The sequence below is a fragment of the Formica exsecta genome, unplaced genomic scaffold (genome assembly GCF_003651465.1).
Source record: "Formica exsecta isolate Colony F162 unplaced genomic scaffold, ASM365146v1 scaffold18, whole genome shotgun sequence".
Lineage (NCBI taxonomy): Eukaryota > Metazoa > Arthropoda > Insecta > Hymenoptera > Formicidae > Formica > Formica exsecta.
In genome coordinates, this window is record NW_021849113.1 from 85098 (window position 1) to 94835 (window position 9738).

General features: G+C 33.9%; 2 protein-coding genes across 9 annotated transcripts in view; both read right to left on the reverse strand.

Moving 5' to 3' along the window:
• Positions 1-2870, reverse strand: part of LOC115233618 (uncharacterized protein CG43867) — a 73828-nt gene extending 70958 nt beyond the window's left edge. For 6 of the 7 annotated variants that reach the window (XM_029804138.1, XM_029804140.1, XM_029804141.1 and 3 more), the window contains exon 1: positions 1282-1654. The gene's annotated coding sequence lies outside the window, so the exon portion shown is untranslated. Of the gene's footprint in view, positions 1-1281; positions 1655-2584 lie in introns of those variants that run through there. The other variant, XM_029804137.1, reaches the window with a different exon arrangement.
• A 742-nt stretch (positions 2871-3612) lies between these two features.
• On the reverse strand, positions 3613-9016 carry LOC115233619 (thyroid adenoma-associated protein). 2 transcript variants are annotated; one of them, XM_029804148.1, is made up of 14 exons: positions 8649-9016; positions 8361-8501; positions 7649-8290; positions 7423-7529; positions 7014-7323; positions 6695-6940; positions 6249-6611; positions 5877-6155; positions 5608-5805; positions 5336-5520; positions 4705-5260; positions 4424-4577; positions 4095-4354; positions 3613-4013 (listed from the first exon to the last, which is right to left on the reverse strand). In XM_029804148.1, exons 1-14 carry the CDS (start codon positions 8835-8837, stop codon positions 3702-3704), a joined length of 3942 nt encoding a protein of 1313 aa, XP_029660008.1. In that variant the 5' UTR covers positions 8838-9016; the 3' UTR covers positions 3613-3701. The 2 variants fall into 2 exon arrangements, with proteins under 2 accessions (XP_029660008.1, XP_029660009.1); XM_029804149.1 differs by having other exon boundaries at positions 3702-4013; positions 8361-8496; positions 8649-8724.
• Between the last annotated feature and the right edge of the window lie 722 nt (positions 9017-9738).

A 9738-nucleotide genomic window follows, 5' to 3' on the forward strand; every position in this document is an offset into this window, starting at 1 on the left:
AAAAAAAAAAAAATATCAACAGATGATTGTCTCATTTTTAATTACGTATAGTCTAAAGTCCAAAGTACTGCAATTGTCAGATTGACAACGGTAATTCCCGCCCCCACGCTGGTTGTCAAACAGCTGTGAGTTGTCACTGGCAATTCTTATCACGGACTATCGGTTCTCCGACGTTAACCGGTTCCGGAAATCAGTGCGAGGCACTGACGAAAGATCTCCGGATTCACCCAACATTCGGGATAATACAAGCAAAAAAAAAAAAAAGAAAGAAAGAAAAGAAAAAAAGGAATCATCGTCGCGACACCGGCGACGTGACGTCGATACGACGGCGACGCGCGACGGCGCGGCGCGACGTGCGTTCGATTCCGCGAACCGCTCGTAAATTTCTCACGCGCGCGGACATTCGTTAAAAGAAACCCGACAAGTTCGTTATAAGACAGAGAAAGAAAGACAGAGAGAGAGAGAGAGATGAAAGAGAAAACGCGTCCTCTGTGCGCGGACAAAAGATGAATTCGAGACCGATGACCTCTCTCTCTCTCTCTCTCTCTCTCTCTCTCTCTCTCTCTCTCTCTCTCTCTCTCGAAAGAGAGAAAGAAGATACGAGAGGGGAAAGATATATAGAGAGAGAGAAAGAGGAAATGGGAGGAGAGAGGAATGAGAGACAAGAGCGAGAATCGACGCACAGAGAGAGACAGAAAGAGAGAGAATAAGAGCGAGACGAGGTGAAGAAAGAGCGTTCGAGAAGATTGTGCCGTTAGTCGATCGCCCGAGGACCGTTTTTAACATTCCGCTCTCGGAAAATAACGCGATTCGGGAATCACCTTTCGGTGATCGACCGGCGATGACAGTTTTCGAAAAACTCGTTTCTTCTCGTCGTCGTCTACCTCCGCTCTTTCCGTATTCCCGTCGTCTCTCCCCCCCCTCCCCTCCTTCGTCTACCCTTCACGCGGCTCTCTCAGCCCAGCTGGCTCTTTTCCGCGATAAGATTTCGCGCGAGATGTGTATATATGTATGTACACATATATATATATATATATATGCTCCGAAGGACCGACCAGCCGGAATTGTGTATTGAAGTACCGACCGTAGGGTGACAGCTCGCGCACGCAAGTAGGTCAGGTACCGAACGGTGGAGAGGGGCAGAGAGAGAGGGAGAGAGAGAGAGAGCAGGAAGGTGTAGAGAGCTCCGTGTCTCTTCGGAGCGATTCCCGCTCGCGACGAGACGAGAGAAAAATACCCTCTTTCTCGGCGAGTAAAGCGCGACACGAGACACACGCTCACCTTGCTGCGGCGAACGGGGCTGAGGTAACGGCCCGTGACAATTTGAAACGGGCGCACTGAACGCACTCCATGCCTCCTCCCCCTCCTCCTCCTCCTCTTCCTCTCGGAGCACACCAGCCGCAAAGGAACCACGGGCACTACTCGCTCTACTCGATTAACACACCGTGTCGAGGGAAGCGCGGTGGAGGGTGTGCGCCTCGTTTTTCGGGACCTTCGAAGCCGGCGGGAGGCGCGCCGACGCGCCGTCACCAGTCGGACATGGGCGATAAGCGTGGACGCGCGCGAAAAGCGAACGTTCACTCGCGCGAAGACGCGAGATATACAAAAGAAAATACGACGAGCACACGACGGAGTTGTACTCGCACGGCAGCACGTCGCGTCGCGAAATACGCGTGCGAGTCGGCATCGCTCGGCCGGAGTCGGCCCGGTTCGCCGCGTCGCGGCGAACCGCCGGTGGCGCCGCCGTGCGGCGAACGCGCGAAGCTTCCCCCGAATTTTCCCCCATATTTTTGATAATGGAATAATTAGGAATTATGCATATATATATGATGCGTGATAGAAGGGATGAAAGAAATAAGTAATACTGCCTTGTAATTTGCGAGGGAACATTATTTATCTAATTATATAAAATGAGCATGATTTTTCGTCCATTTATACTAATCACGAAATATGATTTGATAGAAGAGCGACGGAGATAAAATAATAATATATAACATCCCAGATAGCATACAATATTTATAATAATTATTTGAATATTTTATAAGTATTTATTAAAATATTTTATAAATATTTTTGCGATCTTAGATTTAATAGATCATAGATTTATCATAACTAGCATAAAAATATTTATAAAAATATTGAAAAATATTACTATAAATATTTAATTTTACTTATCATAAATCTTATGTAAAATATTATGTAAAATTTTAGTCTATATTTTAAAAATATAATGAATAAAGTTTTATGATTTTTTCCTTGATGCGTACAAAATATGTATAAAATATTTATATAACATTTCAAAAAATAAATAGTAAAAAATATTTATGGATATTTATCATAAATATTGTGTGCTGTCTGGGATTGTAATTCGCGAGAAGGGATTATTTCCGGATGTGAAAAGATAATAATTTTAGTATCATAAAAATATCAAGATATTTATATATATTTTACACAATACTTATTGAAATAAATATAAAATTTGCAGCTGATATTGATGAAAATATTGTTATTAAGTAATAATGAGAACGAAAACCAAAACAAAATATTGACCTTATTTACAGATCGACGATATATATACGCATACCTTATGATTGAGCGTCTTTATTGTTATTTTGGCGAGATATCCCGAAATACCCGAGGATGATTTTGACTGATGCACGCAAGATGATGGATCGTCGATATTGAAATCACTATATTAACGCGTAGTGACGATTGCACACAATGTTTATGTACGACGCGAACAATTTACGAGATACTTTCGATAACTCTTCACTCGCGAGATTTACTTTTTGAAAAGTAACAATCGTGAAAAATACGGAGCGATTCGCGACGCGTTCCGTAAAACGACTGCGATTTAAAAAAGATACTTCGAGAATCGCAATATCGAAGAATCGCTATTTTCGAGATAATCGATACAATCGAAGCTACGTAGTCTGTTTGCGCATGCGCGATCTTAGTTGCGTTTAATTTAAAATAGTTATATATATAAATTTATAATTTTTCGATTTTGAGAGATAGAAATGAAAGAAATGAAAGCGCAGGTAAACGAATATTATTTAATGCGAAGAGAAATAAACTTCGAAATATTTTCATAATATTTTTATAAAAATGATTGAAACAATACTACGTTGTTATCATACTTATAAAACGTAATCAACGAAATTATAATTACAGAATGACGAAATGTATACCTAACGATAATCGAACACCAATTTCATTTTCGATGCATTTCAGCGAAAAAAAAAAACAGATATAAAAATGAAACACTTTATAAAAAACTTCGATATAATTATTGGTACACAAAATCCGCTTTTACAATTTCGCGTGAAGTGCGGATTGAACGAATGAGACTCTGCGATACTCGAGGTATGAATCAAACACGATTATATTTCATTCATCTAGAGATTAATAGATTTCAATATCTTTTAATAGCTATTAGAAATGATTGAAAATGAGAAGGAGAGAAAGATGTAACTCATTTATTTATATCTCGTTATTCCCATTATATTATACTTTTCTAAGAAAAAGAATTATTTAAAAATTTGCATTTCTTGTTTATGATATATTTTTGCTATGTTTCGCTCAGCTCAGGACACACTCTTGCAATAAATGCATGAATTTTTTATTAAATTTATATATTTATTCATAATATATATAATTAGGTATAGAATTATGACAAAAATGCGCAGAAATTTTCGACACTATAACGATATATATTTTTCGTATGCTAAAACTTGCAATAATTTGTCTTTGTACATCGGATCTAAAATTTCATCCAGTTTCCTCTCGAGTGTCGGCACGTTGTTTCTATAATTGTGCACGATATCTTTAAAGGACGATAATGGAGAGAAATCGGTATCTAAATGATAATTTATCCATCTCACAGCGTCTGGTGATAACTGGACTGTTCTATTGATGAAATATCGTTGCATTATCAATTTCGTCAAGCCGAAGCATAATTTTGATATCTTTACAGGTTCGAAGACATCGTAATTCCTACATTTGTTGAATACCTAATTCAAACATTCAAATTGTAATTCTAAAGATAGAATTTGGGTCTCTTCAATTATAACTAGCAATGCATGTTTACTTACATCCGTTTCGTCCATTTCGTAATCTGCATCACCTAATAACGAAATGCTCCAACAGAATAGAGCGCTAAGCGCTATTCCGGGATATTTCTTAGCAACTGTTTTGTTAAATTTCTGGAAAAATATCAACAGAGTACTCTCGATGCACACTAATTCGTTGCGTGGTTCAATTTTGCAAATTAACTTGGATGCTTCGTATCGAACGTCCGCATTATCGTCGACTAATAATTGTAACAACATTGTCCACCAATCCAATGTGGGATCTGTAAACATTATCTCTTATATTACACCCTTACATGAATTTAACTTTGCAATGATCAATTCAAACTTACGGCAATGTTCGGAATCAATATTGTCCTTGATAAAAAGATCATACATTATTTCGAAAACCGACGATCTGAGATCTTTATGTAACGAACCAATCCAACTGCTGTCACAGACTTTTCTATAGATATCCGCTATATGTTCCATCCTAAGCACCACCATCTTAAAATAGACATACAAATATATATTACAAAGATGCCGAAAAAATATAGTAAAAATATAAAAATAATCAATCTGCGAAAAAAAAGAAAAATTTAAGAAATATAAAAATGCAAAATAATCAACAAACCTTCAACTCCTGAGGTAATGCCACCAAACATTTGGTCAACAATCTTAAATAACAAATACGTTGAGAATATACATTGTTTGCATCATCTAAATACATTATTCTCAAAACTAAGGTACAAATTCTATGCCTATCGGCAAAATGACACACATCTACGTTCATTAGGCAGTTATATAAGAAATCGAAAATTGCATCTTGCAATTTAGGATTATATTTATGAAAATCTTTAAACTTAGAAAGTGCGTCAGTAGCACAAGCACACAAATACATTCTTTGCTGATCAGATTTTTCTATCTTGAGTATTTCGAAAAAAGTGGTCCATGCGATACTTTGTATTTCTGCCTCTGGCACAATCAAAAGCTGTGAATATATGCTGAGTGCTTTGCTTTGTCCATAGTACATCGTTTGTAAAAAATTCGAATTTTTTCCGACGCATAATATAAATTTGATTACGGATATTTTGTAAATTTGTTCCCCTGGTCTTTTTCTTAATAGATCTTTTTCAATTAAATGTTGCCGCAATCTATGCAACATATCCTCTATTTTACAGCTTTCAATTCTGCAAAAATATGAAAAATCGTATTAAAATAAATTTATCTTAAGAATTATAGATATTGCGAAATGATTATCTTACATATTTTTATCTAAATTGTATAATTCATGAAGAATGTCGATGTATACAGTAGCTATTGGAAAACAACCGAATCCATTGGTTCTTTTCTCCAATCCTTTCAATATCCAATCTGTCGCATTCAAAAAATCTGTAATGTCAGATTTTATCAGCTGAATTGATGGCAATCTTGTTAAGATCTCTAATATCTACAAATTTTTAATATCAGAAATAATATTTTAATAATTCTAATTAATATTCTAATTATTCAATTGTTCAGTTTTTTATGTACTTGCCTGTAGTAAATAGCCATGCATTAGATTTGCAGAGATCCTAGTATCTTGTGCTGTACATAAAACTAGAAATAACTTTTTCACAAAAATGTAAGCTGTGTTTTCTGTTAATAACGGCACTAGAGCTCTAGCTGCAAGTTCACGTGTTTTATGTACAGGACTTTTAGCGCATTGTGATACCAAATTAACAATTTCATTTATCTGGAAACATACTTGTCATCACATTGTTCATCTCTAACAAATAGCAAAAAGATTGGATTTTTTATAAATACCTTCCAAACAATATTTGTTCCATCAATATGATAATTAATGTACAACCGTGACAATAACAGTAAAATTGCTTGCACATTCGATTTTATCATGGTATCGTTAATCGATACGAAAGTTTGCAATTCATCCAGAATAAAAGGCAGAAGATGAGGATATCTCTCAAAAAATATTCTCCCTGTCATTTTGTTATCTGTCGTCAAATTAATGTGATCCTTGGTTCTTTGAACGCCAAAAATTCGAATTATAAGTGCACTAAACAATAATGTGGCCGCATTACGTTCCTGTATTTTAAAATTATTCTCTTTGTAAATTAATTATTCATATGAATAATATTAATATTTTTCATACAAAAATAATTGAGCCATTTTACTTACCGCCCATGTTCTACTATCATAATTTCTAAATGCCACTATCAAACCATCCGCAATATAATTCTTGACCATATCACCAAGTTGAGAATGTCTGAATAAAGCTCTAAGAATATTCATAGAATGAGTTTTTATCTCGGTTACATCAAAATTAGTTTCTTTATAATTGAATTCGTTACTATTTTCTATTATTGGTTCCATTGAATGCTCGTATTTGGAAAATATTGTATTCTTACATATTATGCATTTTACTTTTTGCCAATTAATTGTATCTTCGAGCATCGAAAATTGTAATAAAATTTTCATAACAGAATGAAACGCGGACACATTTGAATTATCATGGATTTTTGGTTCTGAGGATAGCACTGCCTATATTTTGAGATAAATTTGTTTTAGCATTATTCTCTGAAGTCTTTGTTTGATAAGATTTCATCCTTTATTTTTGCTCAAACCTGTATCATAAACGGTACTCCTGCGCTTCTTCTTGTTGCACATAATTTCGAATACCTTGGCATTAATCCTGTGATACCTATTAAGATATCGTACAACCAATGTATAGGGAGTGCATTTAAAGTCGTGTTTGTTAATCGCCACAATCGTGCGCATACTTGATAAAAACCAACATACACCTGTTCAAATGCGCCTCTGTGTTTCGTTTCACATAATAACAAAACCAGATGTTTCATTATATGCTCGATCTGTTAACATATCACTATATTATGCCTTGTTCAGTCATGAAAATATATGTACATATAGATATGTATATCTCACTTGTTTCTCTGTTAATAATCCATTTATAGATTCACCAGTTTGTATCGATGCCTTGCTGGCCAATAGCCCAAACAACTGACTGACTTCTTTAACAGTACGCCAAGAACACAGTAATACCATTTGTGGCGTTATAGTTTCTTTTTCAGGAAATGATGTATCGTCATTAAAATTTAATAATTTCAAGTCCATAGGTAAATGTCCTTCTGGTGAGGAATTATTTACTATCACAGAAACAGTATGATTTAATTCAAAGCACAATAATATGATATTGGCTATGGTATTTTGCCATAAATTGTCTGTTCCTAGGCCACTACAAAAAAAAAATAAAAATAAAAAAAATCACATAAATATGTCATCAACCAAGTTTGTAAAAAGATTAGTAATAGAGCACATTTTTTCTCTTAATTACCTTAAATTACAATCAAAGAGCAAACTTCTCATGCAGAATAAATATCCATATAAAGAACATTTAACAATTACCATTCCTATGTTCTGTTTTGCTAAAGCTAATGCTTCCTGAAAAAATAAGGGCAATAAGGCATTCTATATATTATTAATTTATATGACAAATTAATAATAAATTTATGAATTAGGAATTTATGATAGAAGAAATGTGATGTTTTATATATACATACATGCAATTTTTTATATAACAGCAACACTAATTGTAATGTTATATCCTCTATAACATTGTCATCTGTATTGCAATAATCGCAAAGTACATTTCTTATAACAGGAGATAATTTGGATATTTTTAACATATATGTGGCTGTAACACTGTCTATGGGTCGTATACTATTACCTAATTCAAGCGCAACTTTAATTATTAGTTGAACCTGAGATTCCAAATCTAAGCACAATAACATTGGATCAATAGACTTTAATATTTGATATGCCATTTCCTTATTTGTTTCATATGTATCCAGTAATAAACACTGAAATATCGTTTCAGCTTGTTTCTTAGTCCATTTTATGTCTTTGAATTCATTACAAAGTAGATGTTGCGCAAGTACAAGTATTTGCAAGCTGGATCGTCTACGACTGTACGTTGCATCTGGATACAAATTGTTGACACATATTTCACGCAAGTTTACAAAAAATATAGTGTAATCTTTTATATTCTGTTCAATTTCCTCAGACGTTTTATAAGATAAAGCTAAAGCATTCTCATATGTTTCAGTAAGACTATTTTGTTCTTTATGACGATTTCTCATGTTTTCTTCTTGAGTCAGTTGTCTCTGCATAACAGCCAAACTATCTTTCAATCGCTTTAAAGCCTATAAAGAGAATATAAATTTAATTTAGAAATAATTTAATTTAAAAAGCCTATGTCAATATGTCTTGTACCTTCTTGACAAAGGGTACATATTCCATCTTTTCACACAGATTGTACTGCAGCCATAACAGAATTGTATCAAGCTCCACGCGTGTAAAACGTAATGTGCTTTTCTTTGATTCCACTAAGAGTGCCAACGTCTCTAATCTACACTGTGTAACAAAACAATGTGCGAAACTATTTACTTATTACTTGACTTTAATGTCTTTTTGTGTATAAATTTAAAAGGTGGATATTATTTATAAGATATATTATTTTTTATTAAAACAAATTACTGTTAATTCCAGGTAAATTGTTACCTTTTCACTGTAATGTCTAATACATGTTTCTAAAGCACAATATTCCAAAGTATTTCGCCATTTGACAGTTTGCTGCGCCAATTTCTCATCGGTATCCAACTCGCCCTTTTGTTTCAATATTCTTAGGCCATTTAATAATCTATAAAGTTCCTCCTCGTTCATATTTTTTAATTCCTTTTTTAATTCCATTATTTAAATCAGCAATATTGTACATGTGATGTACAGTGAATATCTTTCTAGGTTGGAATTTTTGACACGTTCATATAATGCCATCTTTAGTGCAATTTAATATATAATATATACACACTCTTTTACCGATACTCGCTACTCTCAATTTTCAAAACATACACTTTATTTTTTAATAAAAAAAAAAACGTTTTATTTAAATATCTAGTATTAGTAAGTAACTAAGTAATAATAATTAAATAATATCGAATTTTTATCTCTAGCACATATTTCAAAATATTTAAAAATTATTTTCAATATATTCGAAATATAAAATACGAAAACAAATTGTAGCAATTAAAATGTGCATTCTTTCGATCGTTATTTGTCAAGATATTTAAAATGTTTTATTTCTACAATAAAAATAATAGGTGTTAATTGCACTTTTTATTTTTATTGTTTTTTTTTTTTTCTCTTTAGAAAGAATATGATTTATATTTATTCGATGAGTACAGATAGCGCAATTGAAAGGAATAAATTTATTTATGGCGTGATATTCGCGTTGACACTCGCTGCTACGATCGTTTCGATATTTCGAGCAATATTTTGCGGTTAGATAGATTTCGAATCACTTTAGGCACTCGCGCGCGCGCGCGCGCGCGCGAATCGGTCCGCAATTCTCACGTTTATTAGTGTCTAAAAGTAAATTTTATTTACGCGGGAAGAATCATCGGAAATGTTTCACAAACTGCTCATCGTGTAAATATATCAGTATTGACGATCTGTCATCGATCTACGCTTGCTCGAATTCGAAATTCTCTTTGCAACAAAGCAATTGATACATCATCTTGATCAGGTATCTACAACACGTCGTCGTTTTATGATTAACTGGCATCCAATATTATGCTTTGCATTTTCCTTACAA

Excerpts from the sequence above, each read along its gene's own strand:
- LOC115233619 (XM_029804148.1), bottom strand. The coding sequence starts at position 8,837 with ATGGAATTAAAAAAGGAATTAAAAAATATGAACGAGGAGGAACTTTAT. Across the intron at positions 7,324-7,422 it reads CTCTTTGATTGTAATTTAAG|TGGCCTAGGAACAGACAATT; the intron begins GTAATTAAGAGA and ends TTTTTTTTGTAG. Across the intron at positions 6,941-7,013 it reads GATTATTAACAGAGAAACAA|ATCGAGCATATAATGAAACA; the intron begins GTGAGATATACA and ends ATATGTTAACAG.